We start from the raw sequence: 26,622 nt of genomic DNA on the forward strand, positions 1-26,622 counted from the left end.
GAGTTTATACCAACAGTGTGTGAACTATCATTTTCTCTATACTCTTTCTGACACTATTAAGAATCCTAAAATTTTCATTAGTCTGATAAGGAAAATATTACTTGGTTGTTTTAATTGAACATTTCTCTGAATTGCCTTTTCATATCCTTTGTGCCTATTCTTAGCTCTTAAACTTTTTTTAAAATTTTATTTATTTATTTTTAATTTTTGGTTGCATTGGGTCTTCGTTGCTGCACACGGGCTTTCTCTAGTTGCGGCGAGTGGGGGCTACTCTTCGTTGTGGTGCATGGGCTTCTCATTGTGGTGGCTTCTCTTGTTGCAGACCATAGGCTCTAGGCGCATGGGCTCAGTAGTTGTGGCTCACGGGCTCTAGAGCACAGGCTCAGTAGTTGCCGCGCATGGGCTTAGTTGCTCTGTGGCACGTGGGATCTTCCCAGACCAGGGCTCGAATCCATGTCCCCTGCATTGGCAGGCGGATTCTTATGCACTGCGCCACCAGGGAAGCCACTTAGTTAGTTCTTAATATATGATAGTTGTTGTAGCTCTTTTCTCCAATCTGTAATTTGTGATTTTAAAAAAAGAGAGTAATACTTGCATATGGTAGCAGATAAAAAAGTAAAGACCTATTATGTCTTCAAATGATTACATTTATAATTTTAATTAATGCACCTTTTTCTTTCCATCACCCTTTGGCATTATCTCTTTCCTCCTCCTTTTCGCATCTTTGAGGATCGCAGTTTATGCTACCTATACTTTTATGTTATCAAAGTTCCTTTGCCTTGTGATCATAACGAAGTCTTAGTTCGCTCATAGCTTGATTTTTAAAGTGACACCATTGAGTAATGTTTGTTTTTATGGTGATATCATTTGGTGACAGTCCAAGTAGTCCAATTTACGCTTGGATTGTATTTACATTTCTCCTGGAGTCCTCCATTTTGTTCTTCTAATCAGGATGCCCTTCCCACTAGGCCTCTTGTATAGCCATCAATCACGAACTTTTACATTACACTTCTGCCCCTGTTTCTTAGATTTATGTCTTTTTTCTTGATTTAGTCTCATTTTGCTGGACTACATTCTTAATTTAACTCCCACATAACTTTTTGTAGGATATTGCTCATTGTGACTCTGATAATGTCTTCAGTTTGCCTTTAATCTTGGTTGCTAGATTGACTAGCCAGGAAACTTCTGGACTGGAATGCATATGATAGATACTGCCTTCTGCATTCACTGTTGCTAATAAATGACCAGTCTGCTTCCCATTTCTTGATAACTTTTTAAAAAAGTTTCAGCCTTTTCTCTTTATCCTTTGTGTTCTGAAGAGATGTATAAATGTGAATCTTCTGATCGTATTGGACCCTTTCAACTGGAAGACTTGTGTCCTTTTAAAGCTTTGGGAAATAAACTTTTAATACTGCTTTGGTAATTCCCTTCCCTCCCCTCTTGGAGTTCCTATTAGTTGATTGTTAAAAACAATGGATAGTGGCTTGAATAAAAACTATGATAAAATAATGTAAGGATGATTTGGGAGTGGGTGTATGTAGGAGTGCTAAATCTTCAACTTTCACAAGGAAGATGATAGATAATATCTAAAATGGAAAGATAGTAACTATCTGAGCATAAGGATATTATTTAGAATAAAAATAAATACCAGAAGAAACAGCTAAAAGAATTTAAAATGGTTTCCTCAAAGGATTGGAAATGATTAGCAACTGGGATGTGGCAAAGATGGTTGTTAAACCTTGAGGTTACCATTAGCTTCTAAAACTGTACATCCACTAAATTTTTAACAATTTAACAGTGATTCGGTGCAATCCCATCCTTAAAGGTCCACATTTAGTGATACCTTCATTCTTTAAAATCCCTTCTGCAAATATATGTAAAAGTGTTCTTAGTCCAAGCCTTCATGAAGAAAGATTCCAGTTGTATGTGCCACATGTGCCTTGTTCATTATTCTTAACCATTGAGCTGTGAATTTTGAGAATAATTGGCAAGAGAATGTACTGGGGACGTATGTGGCCTGTTACAGCTTGGTTATAAAACTTTCTTTAAATGATACAGGAGTATATTTTTGTCTATTTCAAGATCATTTGGATTTATGACTACTTTTTGATCTTTAAAGACATTACAATCACTTTATTTTCAAGTAGTTTTTCTTAGAAAAGCATTTGTAAGATATAAATTAAGTAAAACTTTCACACTTTTAAAATATAAGCACTATGATTTTCCTTTTTTTTTTAAAAAATAAATTTATTTATTTATTTTTGGCTGCGTTGGGTCTTTGTTGCTGCGCGTGGGCCCCCTCCAGTTGCGGTGAGCGGGGGCTACTCTTCGCTGCTGTGCACGGGCTTCTCTTTGCGATGGCTTCTCCCGTTCTGGAGCACGGGCACGTGGGCTTCAGGAGTTGTGGCTCGTGGGCTCAGTAGTTGTGGCTCATGGACTCTAGAGCGCAGGCTCAGTAGCTGTGGTGCACGGGCTTAGTTGCTCCGCGGCATGTGGGATCTTCCCAGACCAGGGCTCGAACCTGTGTTCAATGTCCCCTGCATTGGCAGGCGGACTCTTAACCACTGCGCCACCAGGGAAGTCCCTGATTTTCTTTTTTTAATTTTTATTATTTTAAAATAATTTTTATTGGAGTATAGTTACCTTACAATGTTGTTCTAGTTTCTACTGTGCAGCAGAGTGAATCAGCTATACGTATACATTTATCCCCTCTTTTTTCGATTTCCTTCCCATTTAGGTCACCACAGAGCACTAAGTAGAGTTCCCTGAGCTATACAGTAGGTTCTCATTAGTTATCTATTTTATACATAGTATCAATAGTGTATATATGTCAATCCCAATCTCCCAATTCATCCCACCCCCGCTTCCCCCCTTGGAGTCCATACATTTGTTCTCTAAAGCACTATGATTTTCAAATAATCTCACTTATGTTTATATCGTACAAAATTTTGTGTACCACATATACATGTATAGAGTATGAATAAGTAAAAAGTAGTCAGTCAGTTGCTAATCAGAATCCTACCAGTTATCAATAGGTATTTTGAGTTGCCATGTTGGGAAAGGAAGGATATTAGTTAAAAGATACAGTTAAAAGTACTAGGTCAAATACTGTTTAAAAAAAAAAAAAGTAGCAGTTGGGAATGTATAGGTATCTCTTTTTCTAAGTGCCTCCAGAAGAAGAAGTAACTACATACAAGACTTCTTAACAATATTCAGTTCACTTTACAGAACTAATTTTTGTATGCCATCTTTAGATAGTTTGGAGATGGCTGGTGGTAGTGTTAAGGTGAAGTGACAGTACATGAAAGCCACTCAGATGTTTTGGTTGTGTGGTGGAACATTTTCAGTATGTGCCACAATAGCCATGTGGATTGCTAATACTTTGGGCTTGACCATTGGAATCCAGAGGTGAGAATGTGAGTAGATAACTCAAGGTTGCTAAATAACCTTAATTATTTCTCACAATTCTGAACTATCACAAAAATAGTAAAATAACATAAGGTGGTTTATATAGAATCTTTATTTGTGGTTTAGATTAGCTCCGTTATGCCAAGATAGTTTGGAATTGGAGTTACCTGATTCTTTGCCCTACCTTTTAGTTCTTACCCTTTTTATCTATAGGATTTTTTCCTTCCACTCAAGGAATAGCCAGTTAGGAGACTGAGACTCCCCCCAGATTTTGCCTGAATGAGGCCTCACGTAATGGTGAAGGTTTAAAACTAGAGTTATGATTGTTGGAGGTGACTTGGCTCTTGTTCAACTAAATGCTAAAGTATATACTGCTATTTACATGAGTTTGTTTTTCTGTTGTAAAATAGAAGTTTTACATACTGCTTCTACTGTTTATGTAAATATATCTGTTCCATCGCCCAACTCCTTTGGTTTGCAGTTGAATTTTTGCAGAAAATTAAATAATTATACACAGTTTAGTAACCTTTCTTCCATTTACAGAAACATTTTATTTCTCTTATTCTGATTAAACTCTTGACATTCTGTAGAGGTGAGATCTTGGACCTTTCAAATTTGAGATGATATAGAAGGAAGTGATTTCCTTCATATAACACCTACAAGGCATTTGAAGGGCAAGGTGAAGAAGAACAAAGCCAAATTTGAAATGTTATTGATGGGTAGTTGGCTAGGTGCATTCATTAACAACTTTTGGTACATCAGGATTAAATTTGTAGTTCAAATGCATATATCAGCAAAATTTCAAGTTAAGTATCATGGATCTACAGAATTACAAATAGTTGGTCAAAACTTGTTGGTATTAAATTTTATTTTAAATAATCCCCGAGGTTAGTGAGTAAAGTGTGAACTTCTTGCTAAATAATATCCAGGAAGCATCTTCATTACACTCAACATTTCCCCCTTTTTTTCTTTTACCTTCCTTCTGCTGATGGTAGCTTAGAAGTAAATATTCAAAACTGGAAACTCTGAGGATTAGTGTTGTTTAGTTGTAAATTCTTTTTGTGAATATAGCTTTTAAGCCATCTGAGAATTCTGTGAGATGGTCTTCCTCAATCCTCCTAATTACCTCTCTGTATTGTTGGGCTAGAAAGCCAAAAACTTTATTTCTCAGACTATTTTGCGTTTAGGGTTTTAGATGTGAAATAGTTGCTGGCAATTAGATACGTATGTGAGGTGTGAAGGGGGTTCGTCTTTCTTCCCCCCCTCCCTTTTTTTTCTCCCCCCCCCCCCCCCCCCCCCCCCCCCCCGGTACGCGGGCCTCTCACTGTTGTGGCCTCTCCCGTTGCGGAGCACAGGCTCTGGACACGCAGGCTCAACGGCCATGGCTCACGGGCCCAGCTGCTCCGCGGCATGTGGGATCTTCCCGGACCCGGGCACGAACCCGTGTTCCCTGCATCAGCAGGCGGACTCTCAACCACTGCACCACCAGGGAAGCTCTTTCTTCCCTTTTCTGTCCCCATTCCCCCCCCCCCCTTTTTCTGGGTTGTGAAAGTGTGAGATTTTCCTGCAGTAGCGGAAATGCATCATTGCATTGTTCATTCTTCACTTTCTGTGTTATCAAGAGGCATTTGTAGAAAAGGCAGAAGCTAGACTTTTGTGTACATCACCTTTCTTCATGGTTATATAGTGGCAGTTGTGGCAGTGGCAGTCGTGACTTTCTGATTCCTTTGGATCACAGTTATCTGCTGTTCTTGAATTTAGTGGTTCCATTGGTGGCTTAGTGGAGAGAGTCCCTTGTGATTCAGTTGTGTAGTGTTCTGGTGTCATTCTTATAGACAGATGTAGCCTTACAGCCCCATTCCTCCAGTCGTTAAAACTATTAAGCACCCAATTGCTCTCTTACTAACTCCCCCTTTGCTCAGAATATCTAGTGGTTTCTATTCCTGGCACCTAATCCTGATTGATCAAAGTCAAGAGCATCTTTTGGTGACAAGATACTACTCTTCCATTTTGTATGTAGTACTGTATGAACTTTGGATACCTAAAGGATTTATTGTATGTCATTGTTAATTATATTGCAGCCTTTTAGTGATTCTTAGTATAAAGCTCTCAGCATTCTTATATACCTTTAAAGGGAAGGCGAATTATACCTGAATTATACATGATCATTTCTTAGAAGGAAATCAAGATTTAATTAAATCTGAGAGTTTGGAAATGAAACTTTTTACAGTTAGTGTGACCAGCTCAGATGTTGCTTCCTATAGTCCGTACCAGTGCTTCTCAGACTTTAATGTGCGTACATGTCACCTCAGGAACTTTTGAGGGGCTGGTTGAAATGAACATTCAGTAGATGTGGATTGGGATCTAGGATTCTGCATTCCTAACTAACCCTTTGAAATTAGGGTGATTGAGATTGAGATACACATTTTGAAGTAGCAAGGCCTATACTACTGTTAATTATTGTAAAAGTAACATTTTAAATGTCTATTCATATGATTATAAAATAGAAAAAAAGTTTTACCCTATTCCCAAACCAGTCCCTGGGGATATAATTCTCAAGGACAGCTTTCTAAACCTTTTAAAGTGCACATTCAATATGTCATACAAATTTACTTTTCTTTTTTTAAACACAAAAATGGATTATTGTACATCGTTCAGTAACTTGCTCTTTTCACTTCCATTCCAGTGCACACAGATCTATTTTCTTTTTGTTTTTTAAATTGCTGCATAATATTTTAAGTATGGTTACAGCATAATTTATAGGCAGTTTCCTCTTGGGAAAATGTAGGTTGTCTTTGCTTTTCCAAATAATGTGCATGTGAAATTTCTTATTCTTACCCTTTTACACTTGTAGATTTCTTTTGGCTGTGTTCCTAAAAGTGGAATTTCTAGGTCCTAGGTCAAGTGCATTTTAAGTTTTGATCAGTTCTGCTAAACTATTCTCACAAAGGTTTTAAGAGAGTTGCCATCTCACTAACATGTTGTGGGCTAGTTCCCCACACCTTTGTTTCCGGATATTATCCGTTTTTAAGATCTTAGCCATTGTGGTACATTAAAAACAGTCGTTGTATTATGGAGGTTGGATATTTTCTTGTTTTTCAGCCAATTGTATTCTTTGGCTGAACTCATAAACTGCCCATTTTTGTTGGATTATTTGTCTTTTGTGGACGTGTATGTTTGCTTATTTACCTTTTATTGTAGGTGTTGCAAACAATTCTATACAGAAGTTTTTGTACTTTATGGCTTTTGGGTTTCTAATATTGCTTTAAAAAGGCACATTAATAGTCTATAAAATTTGGATCACCAGCAGCTCTCTTAAGAAGCTCAGATTAAGCTAGATAGAAACATAATGTAGAAGCATGAGCCCATTCTTTTAAAAACTTTTTTAAAAAAATTTTATTTTATGTTTTTATAATTTATTAAAAAATTTATTATTATTATTTTTTTGGCCACGTCGGGTCTTAGTTGCGGCGCGTGGGCTCCTCTTTAGTTGTGGCGTGAGGGTTCTCTCTCTAGTTGCAGCATGCGGGCTTTCTAGTTGAGGCGCATGGGCTCAGTAGTTGTGGCATGCAGGCTTAGTTGCCCTGCAGTATGTGGGATCTTAGTTCCTCGACCAGAGATCAAACCTGCATCCCCTGCATTGGAATGAGCCCATTCTTGTGTAGGAAAATTGTCAAACTGAGTTTTGAGATGGAATCTATTTAATTCTATTTCAGATCAAATTCTGAGATAAATAAAATCTAGGCTTTGGAAGTCTGTGTATGTTAATTGGGTTAAAAATGTTTTTTTTTTTGCTGGTTCATCTTAGGCTACTCTTTAATATTATAAAATCCATTCATCTAATATTTAGCTTTCCCTTAAAATAAGAAGCTTGTCTGCTGAGATTTTTCAAAAAATAGTTGCCTCCCCACAGTACTAATCCTAGGAATGTCATTCAGCAGCTTGGTTGATCTACCAGGAGAGACTGTCATACTCTTTTGAATTTGGGCCTGTCTGCGTACATACATACGTCTAGAACTGTGGTTCTCCACCTCAGTTGCATATTGGAATGCATATGGTAATGCCCAGGTTCTTCCCTTTCGTACCCAGTCCCCTCCTCCACCTCTCCTCCCCCATCTCACTTCTGATGTATTTGGCCTGGGATGTGACCTGCACATCATTTTTTTTTTTTTTTTTTGCGGTACGTGGGCCTCTCACTGTCGTGGCATCTCCCGTTGCGGAGCACAGGCTCACGGACCTAGCCGCTCCGTGGCATGTGGGATCTTCCCGGACCGGGTCAGGAACCCGTGTCCGCTAGCATCGGCAGGCGGACTCGCAACCAGTGCGCCACCAGGGAGGCCCACACATCAGTTTTTTAAAAGCTCAGGTGATTCTAATGTGCTACCAAAGTTGAGAATCATTTGATCAAACGATAGAGGATGACAGTGCATAAAGTTTCAGCTGGGACAGTTGGCATATTCAGAGCCACTTTTTAAAAATGCAAAAATGGAACTTTGGAGATATTTTCAAAGGAAACGCTGCTGCTATAACCCTAAAATGTAATTTTCTTCAAATTACTAAAATATTACACTACTATATTCATATGAGAGTTCTACATATACACTTTACTTTTTTAGAGCCCCCATAGTGGGAAACTGTTTAGAGCATTAGTTCCTAATTCTGGCTGCATATTACTATCATCTGGGGAACTTGAGGTTAAAAGTTCGGGTGAAAAATACATGTATCCATGCCCCATTCCAGACAATTCAATCAGAATTGCTGGAGATGAAGTCCATGTATTGGTATTTTTTTCTTTTTAAATTAATTTTTATATATATATATATTTGTTGTTGTTGTTTGTTTGTTTGTTTTTGCGGTACGCAGACCTCTCACTGCTGTGGCCCCTCCCGCGGCGGAGCACAGGCTCCGGACGCGCAGGCTCAGCGGCCATGGCTCACGGGCCCAGCCACTCCGCGGCATGTGGGATCTTCCAGGATCGGGGCACGAACCCGTGTCCCCTGCATCGGCAGGCGGACTCTCAACCACTGCCCCACCAGGGAAGCCCAATATATATATATATTTTATTTTTTGCTGTGTTGGGTCTTCGTTTCTGTGCGAGGGCTTTTTCTAGTTTTGGCAGGCGGGGGCCACTCTTCATCGTGGTGTGCGGGCCTCTCACTATTGCGGCCTCTCTTGTTGCGGAGCACAGGCTCCAGATGCGCAGGCTCAGTAGTTGTGGCTCACGGGCCTAGTTGCTCCGTGGCATGTGGGATCTTCCCAGACCAGGGCTCGAACCCGTGTCCACTGCATTGGCAGGCAGACTCAACCACTGAGCCACCAGGGAAGCCCCATGTATTGGTATTTTAAAGTTCCACAGGAGATTCTAATATGTAGCCAGAATGGGGAAACCATTGTTTCAGAGTTTATAACTAGAGATGATGTGACATTTTAGATTGCCTTATTGTCCTGAAAGTTAATTGTATCACTGCCAGTAGTATTAATTTTCTAATTATAGTGATTTCTCTCATTAACTGATTTTGTTTGGTTTGTTTATATCCTTAAAAAAAAAGAGGAAGACCAGTAAGGATACGATGAAGAGTTGTTTATTTCATCCAAGAGCTTGAGTTGACTTTCCACTAGAATAATGGATTAGTGAATTTTAATTATGAATTTTGGTAGCATACGTGGGTGGGTTTCTCTCCTTTGACCAGTCCCCAACCTAAAGCAATTAAATAAGAATCTTTAAGGGTGCCATAAGTATAAATTTTTATAAATGTCATCTAATATTCAGATCCTGTTAAAACTTGTTTTATCTTGGGTCAGGTCACTTAACCTCTCTACCCTCATCTGTAAAATGTATATAAGCTTACCTTACATAAAGTATTAATGTGAGGATTAAATGAAATAATAATGTATATAAAGTGCCTGGCACTAATTTCACATCTGTGTTCTTCTGTTTAGGATTGCCCTTTTGACGCCGCACTTTTTAAAAATACAATGTTTATTATTTATTTATTTTTAAAATTTATTTATTTTATTTATTTATTTTTGGCTGCGTTGGGTCTTTGTTGCTGTGCGCGGGTGTTTCTCTAGTTGCGGTGAGTGGGGGCTACTCTTTGTTGTTGTGCCCAGGCTTCTCATTGCATTGGTTTCTCTTGTTGCAGAGCACGGGCTCTAGGCATGCGGACTTCAGTAGTTGTGGCTCACGGGCTCTAGAGCGCAGGCTCAGTAGTTGCAGTGCGTGGGCTTAGTTGCTCCGTGGCATGTGGGATCTTCCCGAACCAGGGCTCAAACCCGTGTCCCCTGCATTGGCAGGTGGATTCTTAACCACTGTGCTACCAGGGAAGCCCTTTTATACAGTTTTTAAAGGTTACACCCCATTTACAGTTATTACAAAAGATTGGCTATATTCCCTATGTTGTACAATACATCCTTGTAGCCTGTCCCAGTAGTTTGTACCTCCTGGCCCTATGTTGCCCCGACCCCACCGGTAACCACTATTTTGTTCTCTGTATCTGTGAGTCTGCTGCTGTTTTGTTATATTCACTAGTTTGTTGTATTTTTTTAGGTTCCACATATAAGTGATATCACACAGTATTTGTCTTTGACTTATTTCACTTAGCATAATGCCCTCCAAGTACATCCATGTGGTGCTAATGGCAAAATTTCCATTGCATATATATTACCACGTCTTCTTTATCCGTTCATCTGTTGATGGACACTTAGGTTGCTTCCATATCTTGGCAATTGCAGATAATGCTGCAGTTAATATTGAGGTGCATGTATCTTTTTGAATTAGCATTTTTGTGGGGTTTTTTTGGTTTGTTTTTCCAGATAAATACCCAGTAATTGATGGGCTATAAGGTATCATTGTACTTTTAACAGTCAGAATTCCATTATAGAGGATCCAGTGCAGGTTAGATTACTTTTATAATTTACATTTTACCTTTATATTTCAGTTTGCATACACTGAATTTATACTTTTGGGTGTACAATTTCATGAGTTTTGACAAATGCCTAGAGAATGTAACTGCCACCACAGTGAACTTACAGAACAGTTCCATCATCACCCTCTAAAAAAACTCCTGTCTTCTACCCCATTTGGTCAACCCCTCCCCCATTAATCCCTGGCAACCAGGGGATTTGTACACCATCCCTATAGTTTTGCCTTTTCTACCTTGTCATATGAATGGAATCACGCAATATATAGCCTTTTGAGTCTAGCTTCTTTCACTTAGAATTTGCATTTGAGATTCATACATGTTGTTGTGTATATCAGTAGTTCTTTATTACTGAGTAGTATTCCATCCAGTGGATGTACCACGATTTGTTTATCCATTCCCTAGTTGCAGAACATTTAGATTGTTCCCAGTTTTTGCCAGGTGCAAATAAAGCTGTTATAAATATCCTCATACAGGTTTTTGGGTGACCATAAGTTTTTGTTTCACTTGGGTAAGTTCCTAATAGTGAGATTTTGGGGTTGTGCTAAGTATATGTTTATCTTTGTAAGAAATTTTTTTGTTGGCTGTATTATTTTGCATTCCCACCAGCAGTGTATGAGAGTTCCAGATGCACCACACACACTGCAGCACTTGGGATTGTCAGATTTCTCCCCCCACCCCAACATTCTAATTGGCATGTGGTGATAACATTGTGGCTTCAGTTTGTGTGTCCCAAATGACTAATGATGTTGAGCGTCCTTTCATGTGCTTCTTCATGTCTCTGTATGGATTTTCTTTGGTGAAATGTCTGTTCGGATTTTTTGCCTGTTTTTATTTTATTTATTTAATTAAATTAATTAATTTATTTATTTATTTTTGCGGCACGCGGGCCTCTCACCGCTGTGGCCTCTCCCGCTGCGGAGCACAGGCTCCAGACGTGCAGGCTCAGCGGCCACGGCCCACAGGCCCAGCCGCTCCACGGCATGTGGGATCCTCCTGGACCGGGGCACGAACCCGTCACCCCCGTATCGGCAGGCGGACTCTCAACCACTGCGCCACCAGGGAAGCCCCTATTTTTTTTTTAATAATAAAAATAAATATGGGAGTATGGTTTATTAAGCTGTGCCTTAGTGCAGGCGCTGGGGCTTGCCCATGGTGCTCTTAATGTACAGAGCCCGGACGATCTGCCGGTTTTTCTTGAGCAACAACACCAGGAAGTTGACGGCTAAGTGGATTTTGTACACAAGCTCATCATCTGTCATTTTTCACGTGGCCAACAGCCACTGCCAGACACAGCACCTTCTTCATCTGGAACTTGATCGTGGACTTCACTTCATCAACTTTGGCCACCATGTTCTCATTGTGGGTTAGCAAGGAAGGGAACTTGCCAGCCTTATTCAGGCCTGGGCCCAGGATTTGTGAGATGTGCTTGATCAGAGACTCTGAAGCCAAAAAGGCATCATACTTCTTGGCCAGCTTCTTGACCAGTTTCTTATTCTTAAGTTTCTTCAGGGCCTCGATGTCCATGTGGGGGATATCCACAGCCTTGGCCTCATCACGATGCCACTGGTCCCCCAGAACACATACAGAAAACTTGGGGCGGGGAGTGGACTTGAGCCTGAGGGTGCCTGAGAAGCACTTGTTCTTCTGAGGGTCATAGTTCTTCAGGCTGATCTGAAGCTCCACCGTCTCCAAAAACTTCTGGTGCTTGCGCTGGTTCCCGTGCAGGACTTCCCGCACCGTCTCGTAGAGGGTGTCTTGCGCCGCGATAACTAGAAGAGAGCTTTGCTTATTTTTAGAATTGGGTTTTTGTTTTGTTGTTAGGCTTCAAGTGATTTTTGAAATATGTATTCTAGGTACAAATTCATTGTCAGATGTGTGATTTGCAAATGTTTTCTCTCATCTGTGGCATGTCTTTCCCTTCTCTTAAATGTCTTTTTAATTTTGATGAATTCCAGTTTATCTGTTTTTCTTATAGATTGTACTTCTGGTATCTAAGAACTATTTGCCTAACTCAAGGTCACAAAGATTTTTCTCCCAGAAGTTTTATACTCATATGTTTTACATTTACGTCTGATCCATTATGAACTTTGTATGAAGTTTGAGGTATAGGTCAGAGTTGATTTAAAATATATCTGTATGGATGTAGATGGATAGATGTCTTAATTCTTCTAGTATTGTTTGCTGAAAAGATTTTTCCCCCCATTGAATTGTATTAGCACTGTTGTAAAAATCATTTTGCCATACTAGTATGAATCTATTTCTGGCTTCTCTGCTATTCCTTTGACCTGTGTATTTATTCTTTTGCCAGTACTATACCTTTGTAGTATGTTTTGAAGTCAGGTGGTGTTCCTTTCAAAATTATTTTGGCTATTTTAGTTTTCTTGCTAACCCGTAAGTTTTGGAAATAGCTTGTTGGTATCTACCCCAAAATCCCACTGGGGTTTTGATTGGTATTGAGTTGAATCTTATAGATCAGTTTGGGAAGAATTAATATTTTAACTACATTGAGTCTCCCAACCCATGAAGATGGCGTATCTCCAGTTATTTAGGTCTTTTAAAATTTCCTTCACTAGTGTTTTGCAGTTTTCAGCATATGTGTACTTTCACATAGTTTGTTAAATTTATACCTAAATACTTCACATTTTGGTGCTGTTGTAAATGGAACTTAAAATTTTTTTCGATTTCCATTTATTTGTTGCTAGTATGTAAAAAAAAATACAGCTTTTTTTTTTTAACATCTTTATTGGGGTATAATTGCTTTACAATGATGTGTTAGTTTCTGCTTTATAACAAAGTGAATCAGTTATACATATACATATGTTCCCATGTGTCTTCCCTCTTGCGTCTCCCTCCCTCCCTGCCACCCTCCCTATCCCACCCCTCCAGGCTGTCACAAAGCACCGAGCCAATATCCCTGTGCCATGCGGCTGCTTCCCACTAGCTATCTACCTTACTACGTTTGTTAGTGTGTATATGTCCATGACTCTCTCTCGCTTTGTCACAGCTCACCCTTTCCCCTCCCCATATCCTCAAGTCCGTTCTCCAGTAGGTCTGCGTCTTTATTCCTGTCTTACCCCTAGGTTCTTCATGACATTTTTTTTTCTTAAATTCCATATATATGTGTTAGCATACGGTATTTGTCTTTTTCTTTCTGACTTACTTCACTCTGTATGACAGACTCTAGGTCTATCCATCTCATTACAAATAGCTCAATTTCATTTCTTTTTAAGGCTGAGTAATATTCCATTGTATATATGTGCCACATCTTCATTATCCATTCATCCAATGATGGGCACTTAGGTTGTTTCCATCTCCGGGCTATTGTAAATAGAGCTGTAATGAACATTTTGGTACATGACTCTTTTTGAATTTTGGTTTTCTCAGGGTATATGCCCAGTAGTGGGATTGCTGGGTCATATGGTAATTCTATTTGCAGTTTTTTAAAGAACCTCCATACTGTTCTCCATAGTGGCTGAACCAATTCACATTCCCACCAGCAGTGCAAGAGTGTTCCCTTTTGTCCACACCCTCTCCAGCATTTATTGTTTCTATATTTTTTGATGATGGCCATTCTGACTGGTGTGAGATGATATCTCATTGTAGTTTTGATTTGCATTTCTCTAATGATTAATGATGTTGAGCATTCTTTCATGTGTTTGTTGGCAGTCTGTATATCATCTTTGGAGAAATGTCTGTTTAGGTCTTCTGCCCATTTTTGGATTGGGTTGTTTGTTTTTTTGTTATTGAGCTGCATGAGCTGCTTGTAAATTTTGGAGATTAATCCTTTGTCAGTTGCTTCATTTGCAAATATTTTCTCCCATTCTGAGGGTTGTCTTTTGGTCTTGTTTATGGTTTCCTTTGCTGTGCAAAAGCTTTTAAGTTTCATTAGGTCCCATTTGTTTATTTTTGTAATACACCTGTTTTTTAAAAAAATATTGGTCTGTAGATAACTGATAAGGACCTACTGTATAGCACAGGGAACTCTACTCGGTACTCTGTAATGACCTATATGGGATAAGAATCTAAAAAAGAGTGGATATATTTATATGTATAACTGCTTCACTTTGCTGTACACCTGCAACTAACACAACATGGTAAATCAACTATATTCCAATAAAATAAAATATATTGGTCTTATATTCTGGAACTTGCTGAACTCATTTATTCTAGGAACTTTTTTGTAGGTCCATGGAATTTTCTGCATAGATCATGTCATTTTTAACACGACAGTTGTAATTTTTCTATAATTTTTCTAATAGATTTTCTATTAGCTGTAGTTTTTCTAATAGATTTTCTGTAATTTAGCTGTAATTTTTCTAATAGATTACCAAATTAAGGAAATTCCCTTCTGTTCCTAATTTGCTGAGAGTTTTTATGAGTACCAGATGTCAAATTTTGTCAGATGCTTTTTTTGCATCCTACTGTTATGATCTTGTAGTTTTTATTTAGGCTGTTAATATGATTATATTTACTGATTTTTTTTGAATGTTTAAGTAGCTTTGCAATACTGGGATAAACCCCACTTTGTTGTGGTGTAATTATCCTTCTTTTGATATATTGCTAGATTTGATTTCCTAATATTTTGTTGGGGAGTTTTACATCTTTGCTCATGTAGTAGTTTCTTATAATGTTTTTTGTCTGATTTTGATACCAGGGTGATGCTGGTCTTATAATAGGAATTGGGAAGTGTTTCCTCCTGTTTTCTGTAAGAGATTGTGTAGAATTGATATTTTTGGGTTCCTTAAACCAGGGGTCCCCAACCCCCAGGTCCGATACGGGTCCGCGGCCTGTTAGGAACCAGGTCTCACAGCAGGAGGTGAGTGGCAGGTAAGCATTACCACCTGAACCATCCATAAATTGTCTTCCACAAAACTGGTCCCTAGTGCCCAAAAAGTTGGGGACCGCTGTATTAAACGGTTAGTAGAATTTACCAGTGAAACTATTTGGGTCTTGAGTTTTCTTTGTGCAGAGATTTTAAATACTCATTCAGTTTGTTTAATAGATATAGGAATGTTCATATTATCCATTTCTTCTTCAGTGAATTTTAGTAGTTAGTGACTTTTAAGAAAATTGGTCTGTTTTATCTGCGTTGTGAATTCCTGGTCATTTGGGTCTCTTTTCTCTTGGTTAGTCTTTGCTAGAGTTCTGTTGATCTTTAGTACTAGCTTTGGTTTCATTTATTTTCTCTTGGTTTTCTATCTTCAGTTTTATTGACTTCTCTTTGTATTATTTCTTCTGCTTGCTTTAGATATAGTTTGCTTTTTTTTTTAAAAAAAGCATTTATCTTTCTGCATTTCTTATGTAAGCATTTAGTACAATAAATTTCCTCCTAAACAGTGTTAGTTACATTTCACAAATTTTGATGTGTTGTATTTTCATTTTCTTCAGTTCAGGTGGTTTTCTAATTTTCTTCAAGACTTCCTTGTTGGCCCTTAGGTTATTTGATAGAAGATGGTTTATTTTCCGAATAGTCTGTCTACTTGTTAAATGGATTACTGAGAGAGGAGCATTGAAATCTCCAAGTATAATTGTGGATTTGTCTGTTTTTCTTTCATTTTAAACAGTTTTTGCTTTATTTATTATGAGGCTTTGTTGTTAAGTGCATGTTTTCTTAGTAACTTGACCTTTCCATTGTGAGGGTTTTTTTTTTATCACTGGTAAATTTTCTTGTTTTGAAGTTTACTTTGAGAAATATAGCCACTGCAGCTTTTGTTTGATTAGTGTTTTGCATGATACGTCTTTTTTCATCCTTTTACTTTTAGTCTCTATGTGTCATTATATTGGAAAATGGGTTGTTATAAACAACATATAGTTTTGCCTTAAAAAAAAAACTAAGCTCTCTGTCTCTTATTTAGCAGCATAAAGATTTCTTTTTTAAAAATTAAGGTATAATTGACATATGACATCAGTTTCAGGTATACAGCGTAATAATTTTGTATAGTTATCTGTCTTTTAAGTGGGTTTTTTCCCTTCACTTTTTACATTTAATGTAATTATTGATGTGGTTGAATTTTGGTCTTTTAAATTATTTTTCTCTTTGGTCCTCCTTTTCTGCTTTCTTTTGGATTGGATTTTGAAAATATTCCACTTCATGTATCTATTGGTGTTTTTTTTTCCCTCCAAGAATGGCTTATTATTAGAAATTATGTTAACATAATTTATCTCATTAATAGGTTTAAAAAAGATCAACAATGTGATCATTTCCTTTGATATTGTAACAGCATTTGATAAAGGTCAACATCTATTTCTGATTTTTAAGGTCTTAATTAAATGAAAATAGGTGGATATTTCATTGGACTTTTAATACATACATATACTTTAAACCAAAAGCTAGTATCACACAAAATGATCAATCTCTATTGGTGTTTTTAGCCATCTCTCTTTTTTTTTCAGTGGTTGCTCTAAGGATTATAATATAAATATTTCACTCTTCACAGTCTACTTAAAGTTGATACTTTACCACTCCAAGTGAAACATAGAAACCTTATAGCTATATAGATGACCTTTCTATCAGTCCCTTTATACTGTCGTTGTCATATGTGTTACATCTAACCCTTCACCTTACCATGACATGTTATAATTTTTGGTTTCAACAGTTTTGTATATATTTCAGAAACATAAGAAGAGAAGAATAGTCTATGATATTTACTCATTTACCATTTCTGTTGCTCTTCCTTGTTTCTTGAAATTCCAGGTTACCCTCTGGTACCATTTGCTTTCTGTCTGAAGAACTTCTTTTAGCATTTCCTTTAGAGCAGGTCTGCTGGCAATGAGTTCTCTTGGTTTTCTTTTGTCTGAGAGTATCCTTGTCTTTATTCCTGAACTATACTTTGAGTATAGAAGTCTAGGCTGATAGCTTTTGATATTATCCCACAGGGCCCTGAGACTTCTTTTACACACACACACACACACACACACACACACACACAGAGTTGTTATTGACATATCTTTAAGTTCACTGACTACTGTCATCTCCTTTCTGCTGTTGAGCCCATCGAGTGATCTTAGGGTTTTTTAGTTCTAAAATTTTCCATTTGGTTCTTTTTTATAATTTGAGCTTCTTTCCTAAGAATTTCTTTCATTCATTTTAAGGTGTTCACCCTTACCCAATGTATCATGTTTTTAACAGCTGCTTTAAAAGTCTTTGTCTGATAATTCTAATATCTGGGTCATCTTGGGGTCAGAATCAAATAATTGTCTTCTCTGTTGATAATTGATCAGATTTTTGTTGTTCTTGCTTTGGTAATTTCGGATTCTGTCCTGGATGTTTGGAATGTTGTGTGAGATTCTGCGTCCTCTTAAAATCCTTTAGAGAGTGGTGAGGATCTTTTGTTTTCGTAAATAAGTCAACCCAGTTAGGTTCTACCTGAAAGTTCTTTCTCACTTTATGTACAGATTTGGTTCCATTATCTGTTCAGTTTTCAAAGTCTTTGCTCTATTGAGTTTGCCCCTCCCATTCCCACTTAGGTTGATCTAGGATTTGGGCAGTGGTTTATATCATAGTTCTGGTTTTGGTTCTGGAAGCCTCTCCTATTCTTTGGCTGTGTTCCACACATGTATAGCTTACATGTGAGCCCAGGACTTGGTTCATACACAGAATTAGGAATCTACTTCTCCATCTCTCCTTTCAGTGATTTCCTCTACACTCTTATCTCCCAGTGGCCCTTTCCTTCATTCCTCTAGCCAGATGCACGGAGTTCTCTCAGTTTTAGTTTCCTGCCTGTCATACCTTGAGGTGAAGTGGCAAGAGAAAAAAGAAAAGAAAATAATAGGGATTCTCCCACACTTTTTTTTTTTTCACACCGGGGTTCGTCTTCCTGGTTCCTGTGTTCAGAGCAGTCTGTTTTCTCTTGTGGTTTTCTGTGGTCTGCAGTAGTGTAGTTTCATGGCTGGGACTGGCCTCAGGGCAGGGCTGGGAGAAAGAAACAAGGGAAAAAGGAAAAAAGTATTCTCTCCACCTCCAGGAGCCTTTTGCCTTAGTCCTCTGGCCAAGAAGACGCACTTGTTTCAGCTTTTGCTGATTGTGCCTACTATACAGTATGCCTATTTGGCCTACCCTTGTGTCAAAGCCAGGAAATAAAGGAGAAAAAACAAACCGATACTCACCATCATCTTATTTGTTGTTTTTCACTGCTCTCCCCAATCTGCCTGCTGTTATTTAATGTTCAGAGTACTCTGTTAGTTGTATTTTGTATTTTGTCCAGAGTTTTTAGTTGTAATTGTGGGAGAGAGTTGTGTTTATTACTCCATCTTGGTCAGGACCAGAAGACAGATTGTTCTGTTTTTAAATAAAAATAAACATTATTGGTATGACTAAAGGTACCCATTTTTAAGTGTATAGTTTGAGTTTTGATAAATGTATTCCCTCATATAACCAGCCATCACATTCAAGAAGTAGAACATTTTTCAGTCTCTCAGAAAGCTCACTTGTGCCTCTTAGCTTTCTGTCATCCTCTCTTCATCCTGCCCTGAATTATCCTTTGGTGGAGGATATAAAGGATATTTAGACATATGACTAGTAGTTAAATGAACTCTTTAATATTCCTTTGGATTGTCCTATATAGAATAAACGAAGGAATATTAGATCCAGATTGTCCTAGGTGAGAATTCACAACTATTCCACTTAAAATATCAGCTTTAAAATATTTATTTATTTAATTTATTTTGGCTGCAGTGGGTTTTAGTTGTGGCATGCGGGATCTTCGTTGGCCTCATGTGTGATATTTAGTTGCGGCATGTGAACTCGTAGTTGCAGCATGCATGTGGGATCTAGTTCCCTGACCAGGGACTCAAACCCAGGCCCCCTGCATTGGGAGAGCGGAGTCTTACCCACTGGACCACCAGGGAAGTCCCCACAACTGTTCCACTAAATTAGCTGCATGATATTGGGTAGTTTTTGTAACCTTTTGGAGCCTAGTCATAGTTTTCTCATATTTAAAATGGGAGGTAAGTATATTTACCTTACAGAATGCTTTGAGAGTTAAAAGAGATGTTTAAAATACCTTGTACAGGGTCTGGAATACAGTAGATGCACAATAAATGTCATTCCCCCATCACCTTTCCATTTATGTGCAATGCACGTAAATGACTTGAGCCAGCTGCATTAAGATAGTGACCCAAATATATTTATTTAGTATTGTGAAACAGCCTCTGACCTATAGTGTAGAGCCCTGGCAGAATGTAGATATTCCGGCATCATCATGTGGTTTAGCCAGATTTTCCAGTAATGTCCTATTGGGAAAAACTTTTGAGCCTGTACCTCCAATACATTATTAAACACATTACACCTACAGCGAAAATTTTAAACAGCTAAAATCAGAAAAATTGTCATGTTTTCTTCATCCTGAGGGATGAGTAGTCTAATGTTCTGAATCCCTTTGGTGATGAGCACTTTTGGGGGTGGAACCTAGGAATCTGGTTTTTTTTTTTTTTTTTTTTTTTTTTTAGGAATCTGTTTTAAACAGAAGATTCCATAGTAATTTTTGAAGGACGAATAACAGGTTTGGAAACCTCTGGATCAGACCAGTTTTAATTAATTAATTTTTAATCTTTTGGCTGCTGCCATTCGGCATGTGGGATCTTAGTTCCCCAAACAGGGATTGAACCCACGCCTCCTGCATTGGCAGCACAGAGTCTTAATCACTGCACCACCAGGGAAGTCCCGAGACCGATTTTTGAACTCAGACACAGAAAAGGTATTTAGCAATATTAAGTCAAAGAGGGCATTTCCCCTCCTCTCCCTTTTTTCTCTTTGCAAGTTGAGAATTAACAATTCCTGAAACATTTTCCCCCAAGTGTGCTGTCTAGTGGCAGAGATTATATCATGCATTGGATGCCGCAAAGTTATATTTGCAAAATCCCAGTGGATACGACTAGACTTAATTTTCCCAATTAATAGGATTATTGCCCTTATTTTACATATGACTAAATGAATAACTATTTCAATTGTAGGCAAATCCTATTGTAAAAACCTGTTGTATCATATTTCTGGACACTTGACAATGTCTATATTCTGTACAAATATTACAACTTAGGATCAGCTAATAGGTTCCTTTTCACATATTAATTCTTCTAGATTGGGAGTGTCTTTCTCAAGTGTTAAAGGAGGATTCTTAAGGGAGTCTGGGTTCAAGAAGTAAGGAATACCTGGATGGATTAGCAAAATGTGCCTGGAGTGGAGGGTTGGGACTTACAGTGTCTGCATCTTCGACTTTTTTGCCAAAGGGGAAGTGGATGTATGTGACTTTTTCTGTGAAAAATGGTATTATTGAGAATAATTGATAGGGATTTCTTTCATGACATTTTTATACAGGATTACTTTTTAACTAAATCAGTAGTTAACTAATACTGTTGTCTAACTATGGTGAAATAAAAGTAGTTTATATACGGAGGCCTTTTTTATAATGTTATTTGATGTAATAAAGTCATACATGAAGTACAAATAAGCAGACTCAGGTTTGACTTTCACTTCTGACATTGTAACTAGCTCTAGTATCTTTGAATGAGTTGGATTTCATCCATCTCTTAGTCCCTGTTGCCTTTTTTTTTTTTTTTAATTATTTATTTTTGGCTGCATTGGGTCTTCGTTGCTGTGCGTGGGTTTTCTCTACTTGCGGCGAGCGGGGGCTACTCTTCGTTGTGGTACGCAGGCTTCTCATTGCGGTGGCTTCTCTTGTTGCGGAGCACAGGCTCTAGGTGCGCAAACTTCTGTAGTTGTGGCACGTGGGCTCAGTAGTTGTGGCTCGCGGGCTCTAGAGTGTAGGCTCAGTAGTTGTGGCGCACGGGTTTAGTTGCTCCTTGGTACGTGGGATCTTCCAGGACCAGGGCTCGAACCCATGTTCCCTGCATTGGCAGGCGGATTCTTAACCACTGCGCCACCAGGGAAGTCCCCAGCCGAGGGCCTCCCCATCCCATTGCCTTTTTTTTTTTTTCTTGGATCTTTTATTTTTATTTTTTTTAACATCTTTATTGGCCCATTGCCTTTTGAGTTAAAACTCTGCTCACTAGTTTCAAGGGAAATGGAAGTATTTGTGACATCATTGAATGATAAGGCAGTCAACTTTGGGCTTATTTCATGGTGGTAGCCTTTCCTTCTAGAAACGAAATAGCAGCTGAAGATTATATTCTATAAATTATTTCATAGTACAGATATTTTGTTGTTTTCATTAAATATGTCTGAAGGACCTTCTGAATTAAAAATGGTTTGGATTCATTTGAACTATTCATTACGTAAAATTTTAGAAATTTTATTGATTTACAGTGTGCCGATGCGGCAGTCTGTTAAATCTAATTGCAAAAAGGTTCACTTTAATTAGCGCTTAATTATACAGTAGTTTTTCATTTCATTTTTTCTTGGCTTATTTTGAATTCTACTTTAGAATCCCATAGAAACCTGACATATTAGTGTGACAAACTATTTTTAAATAGTCTTGATCTTATAATTAAAACTTTGTATTTTCCTTTTTTTAAAATTTAATTTTATTTATTTTTTGTACAGCAGGTCTTATTAGTTATCTGTTTTATACATATTAGTGTATATGTGTCAATCCCAATCTCCCAATTCATCCCCCCACACACACCTTTCCCCCCTTGGTGTCCTCCATAAACAGTTTGTATTTTCTTAGGGGAATAAAGAAATATCTTAGGAAAGGAAATTTGGGTGGGATGTTGTAGAACTTTAAATTCAACCTAAAAATTCACTAAATGTCAGTGAAGTGCTATTACCTTAAAATGACTTTTTTTCCCCCTTCTTTAGAATCCAGCAACTATCACAAGAATACTCCTTAGCCACTTCAATTGGGATAAAGAGAAGCTAATGGAAAGGTAAGGAACTATATTGTCAGCTTTATACTTAGAAGTAACACAGAGAGCCTGTTGAACTGAATTTATGAGACACAAGTAAGTATGTGAACAAACCAGTGTACAAGTGGTATTTGCTTTAATGTATTCCCCATCTGTAAGTTTTGCAATAAACTTAGTGTTAAGGGAGCTCAGGCTTAATATTTCTCCTTTTATTTTGGAGGTGAGGTGTGGGGGCTCTGCTTCTGTGTCTTCTAAAATGTATCCTCTTGAGTACTGAGAACTAAAAATACGTAAAGGGCTTGATATATTCGTGGAGCACACGAATAAGATCTTCCTTTAATTACTTAAAACCTTCATGCCCATAAACCTTTAAATCTACCTTAGGTGTAATAATGACATTTCTTCAGTAAAAACAAAGAAGTTGCTCAGGGTATCCTTGCCACCAAAACAGCTGTTTGGACTGACTGGTTTGTTCTCTGGTTTCTGTGCAGGATTAAATTCCATTGGGTATTTTCTCTCTGGAAATGTTTCTGGTTCCAAAAGGGAAGAAATTACTGGGACTGGAGAATGATAATAATAGTGCCATTCTTTATCTTTTTCTCTTCCTTAAATTGGAAATTTGGGGCACTTTGTGGTAGGGTGAGAGCCTTTATTCTATCAGCCTTATTCTCTCAGTCTAAAATTAGCAATTTTAATTTTAAAATTACAACTAGTTTTTGTTATGAACTGAGAACCCAAATATTATGAGAAGTAAATGGAAAATATTTCCCATTTGATTTTTAAAATCAAAAACACTCTGCAAAACAGATATTAAATAATACCAAGAATATTACCCAGTTTCTCACATCTTGCACCCCAGCTACAATTTAATAGTAACAACAATAATTCTTAATTATTGAGTCCTCTGTGCCAGGCATTATTTAATTTTATCCAGGTGGTAGCTTTATGGAGCTACAAATTATCCCCACTTAATTGATATGGAAATTAAGAGCTTGATGTGTTTATCTCAGTTTTGTAACGCAAGGAGTTAGCACTCAAACTCAGGTTTGTTGGACTCCAAAGCTTATGTTCTTAAACACATACTATACAGCTTTCCCAAGGTTCATGAAGAATAAAATCCTTGACTAGTGTGATTTTTCTTTTTTTTCTTTTTCCCGTGGAGCTGACCGCCTTTTTTGAAGTCAGTGGTATTTCTTAATTTTGCTCATATTTATTTTCACACTTACTTTGTGACACAAGAAAGTTTAGGAAAAAAGTAGTTTTCATTGTTTACATCTGATACTCTTCTACTGAACTAGACTTATTTACAGTTTGTTTCTTATTAATATATCTCTCCAAAGACATTCTCAAGTTTGTCCTACAACACTGTTGACACTGCTGAAAGCATTTTTCAATTAAATATTGTAGAACTTAAGTGTGATGAGTATGAATTGAAAATTAGGCAGCTTCTGGGAACTTCTAATGTGTATGAACTTTTCAGTTTCTCCTTGTAATTTCAGTTTCTGTTTTAAAATCTTCTGGAGATATGTTATTGGGTACTTGTAAATTTTTAAATAGTGTTTTTAAATCATTATGCAATATCTTTTTGTGTCATTTAATGAGTTTCACATTACTATATCCTATGTTGTCTGATAGTAGCACTGCTACACTTTATTTCATAATTACTAATATGTTTATATTTCACTACTGATTTACCTTAATTTGTGCTTTATATTTACCGTGTTTTCTGTTTGGTTAGTTTCTTGGCTACTTTCTTGGTTTGATCAAGTTTTCTTTCCCTTTTTCCCCCCGTTATAATTTCAAAGTTATATATTTTATTTTAGCTTTTCTAGGGGTCACCCTTACAATTTGTATATGCATAGTTATATGTATATGTATATGCAAAGTTTATAACAATATTTAGTCACACTGTTTATATCCATGCCCTGCATAAGACAAAAACTGTAGCATACTTTTCTTCTCTATCCTCCGTTCTTTACCTCTCAGTTGGATAAGTTGATAATATTTGAATTTTTCATTTCATGTTAAGCATTTTTACTATCAATGTATTTAACTTCTGTTTTTTTTTGGCTAATTTGTTTCTTGCACCCTACTGTTTTCTCCAGATGTACTTTTTTTCCTTCTAGAATAATACATCCTTTAGTCATTTAAGTCAGGTTTCATATGTGATCAGTTTTTGAGTGCTGTAAGAGAAATCCTTAATATTCTGAAATTTTGGAGTAGGTTTTGAAAACATAGCTAGTTGGGCACTTTAAGTATGAGGACTCATGTTTTTGGTTTGGGAAATTCTTATCTGTTATTTCTTTAATATTATCTTTTCTCCATTCTCTTGGTGCTTTCTAGAATTCCTGTTGGTTACATGTTGAAACTTCTGGATTTTTTTCACCTTTTTTCAAAATGCTTCTTCTGTACTTGTCTTTCTACTTTGGTCTGTGAAAGTTCCTCAGGTTTACCTTTAATTCACTAACTTGCTTTTCTTTCTGCCTCCATTCTGCTATTTAGCCATCTTGAATTGTTTATTTCAACCATATCCAACATATTCATTTTATTCGTTTTGTGGATGCTGTCTCGACATATAACTGTTACACTAGAGTTTTCTTCTAGACTGTTTATCAATAAATAAACATAGAGAGGATTTAAAATATGAATTGGTATTTGGTGTACCGTTCAGAGTATATTATTTTCAAATTGATCACATTCTGGGCTATAATAAATTCTAAGAAAAATTAATATGTGTTCTATTTTCACTCTTGCAAAAAACTCTTAGAATCCCAAAATGAAATTGTTAAAATAATTAGAACTAAATAATGAGAGGACAAATGTGGGATGTAGCTGAAGAGATACAGGGAGATTTACAGTCTTAGTATATATAAGAAAAAAGATAAATAGGTAGAAAACAAAGTGAGGCTTTGAAACAGGAAGTTAGAAAAATAAACCCAAAGAGAGTAGAATAGGTATTTAAAATGAAAGCAACATTAATGAATTAGAGAACAAAAATAAATAAAGCAGAAAGATGGCTCTTTGAAATGGATTTTTAAAAAGGGAAATATCAAGAGAATGAGAAAACAAGCCACAGACAGGGAGAAAATATTTGCAAAAGATATCTGTTAGCCAATATATACAAAGAATTCTTGGAACTCAACAGTAAGAAAAAGAACCAATTTTAAAATGAGCAAAAATCTTAATAGATACCTCACTAAAGAAGATACACAGCAGGGCTTCCCTGGTGGCGCAGTGGTTGAGAGTCTGCCTGCCGATGCAGGGGACGCGGGTTCGTGCCCCGGTCTGGGAAGATCCCACATGTCGCGGAGCGGCTGGGCCCGTGAGCCATGGCCGCTGAGCCTGCGCGTCCGGAGCCTGTGCTCCGCTATGGGAGAGGCCACAGCAGTGAGAGGCCCGCGTACCGCAAAAAAAAAAAAAAACAAAAAAACACACACACCAAAAAAGAAGATACACAGATGTCAAATAAGCGTATGAAGATATATTTAACATCATACATCATCATTAGGGCACTGCTAATTAAAATGAAACTGCTAGTTAAAATTACCACTTCACACCTATTAGAATAGCCAAAATCCAAAACACAGGGACTTCATTGGCAGTCCAGTGGTTAAGACTCCGAGCTTCCACTGCAGGGGCCATGGGTGTGATCCCCGGTTGGGGAACTAAGATCCTACATGCTGCGCAGTGTGGCCAAGGGAGAAAAAAAAATTTCAAAACACACCACCAAATACTGATGAGGATGTGGAGCAACAGGAACTCTCACTCATTGCTGGTGGGACTGCAAAATGGTGCAGCCACTTTGCTTCCAATTTGGCAGTTTCTTACCATACAGTCCAGTCACGCATTTTAGTATTTACCCAAATGAGTTGAAAGCTTAAGCCCACCAAGACCTGCACATGGATATTCATAGCATCTTTAGTCATAATTGCTAAAACTTGGAAACAGTCAAGATGTCCTTCAGTAGGTGAATGGGTGAATAAACTGTGGCACATCCAGACAATGGAATGTAATTCATTGCTAAAAACAAATGAGCTATCAAACCATGAAAAGACATGGAAGAACCTTAAATGCATATTACTAAGTGGAAGCAGCCAATCTAAAAAGGTTGCATACTGTATGATTCCAACTATATGGCATTCTGGAAAAGGCAAAATTATGGAAATAATGAAAAGATCATGGTTAGAGGGAGGGAAGGATGAGTATGTGGATCAAAAGGGATTTTTAGGGCGGTGAAAGTGTTCTGTATGAAACTGTTATGATGGGTATATGTCACTATACATTTGTCTAAACCCATAGAATGTACACCCCCAAAACTGACCCCTAATGTAAATAAACTATGGACTTGGGTGATAATGATGTGTCAGTGTAGGTTCATTGATTGCATCAAATGTACCACTCTTATGTGAGGTGTTGATGGTGGAGGAGGTTGTGTTGTGTGTGTGTGTGGCGGTGGGGTATATGGGAAACCTCTGTAATTTCTGCTTAG

The 26,622-nt window shown here is 37.5% G+C and overlaps 1 protein-coding gene and 1 pseudogene across 2 annotated transcripts in view; one reads left to right on the plus strand and one right to left on the minus strand.

Annotated features, from left to right (window-relative positions):
• The window catches only part of ARIH1 (ariadne RBR E3 ubiquitin protein ligase 1), a 121,182-nt gene that overhangs the window by 23,193 nt on the left and 71,367 nt on the right, over positions 1 to 26,622 (plus strand). The window contains exon 2 of the mRNA XM_082862183.1: positions 22,087 to 22,154. Within this exon, the coding sequence (XP_082718309.1) occupies positions 22,087 to 22,154 (68 nt within the window). The remainder of the gene's footprint in view (positions 1 to 22,086; positions 22,155 to 26,622) is intronic.
• On the minus strand, positions 11,355 to 11,903 carry LOC309957909 (large ribosomal subunit protein uL1-like; annotated as a pseudogene). Its single transcript has one exon. The product of its transcript is annotated as a large ribosomal subunit protein uL1-like (transcript).

The sequence above is a fragment of the Leucopleurus acutus genome (assembly GCF_964270905.1).
Source record: "Leucopleurus acutus genome assembly, chromosome: 1".
Lineage (NCBI taxonomy): Eukaryota > Metazoa > Chordata > Mammalia > Artiodactyla > Delphinidae > Leucopleurus > Leucopleurus acutus.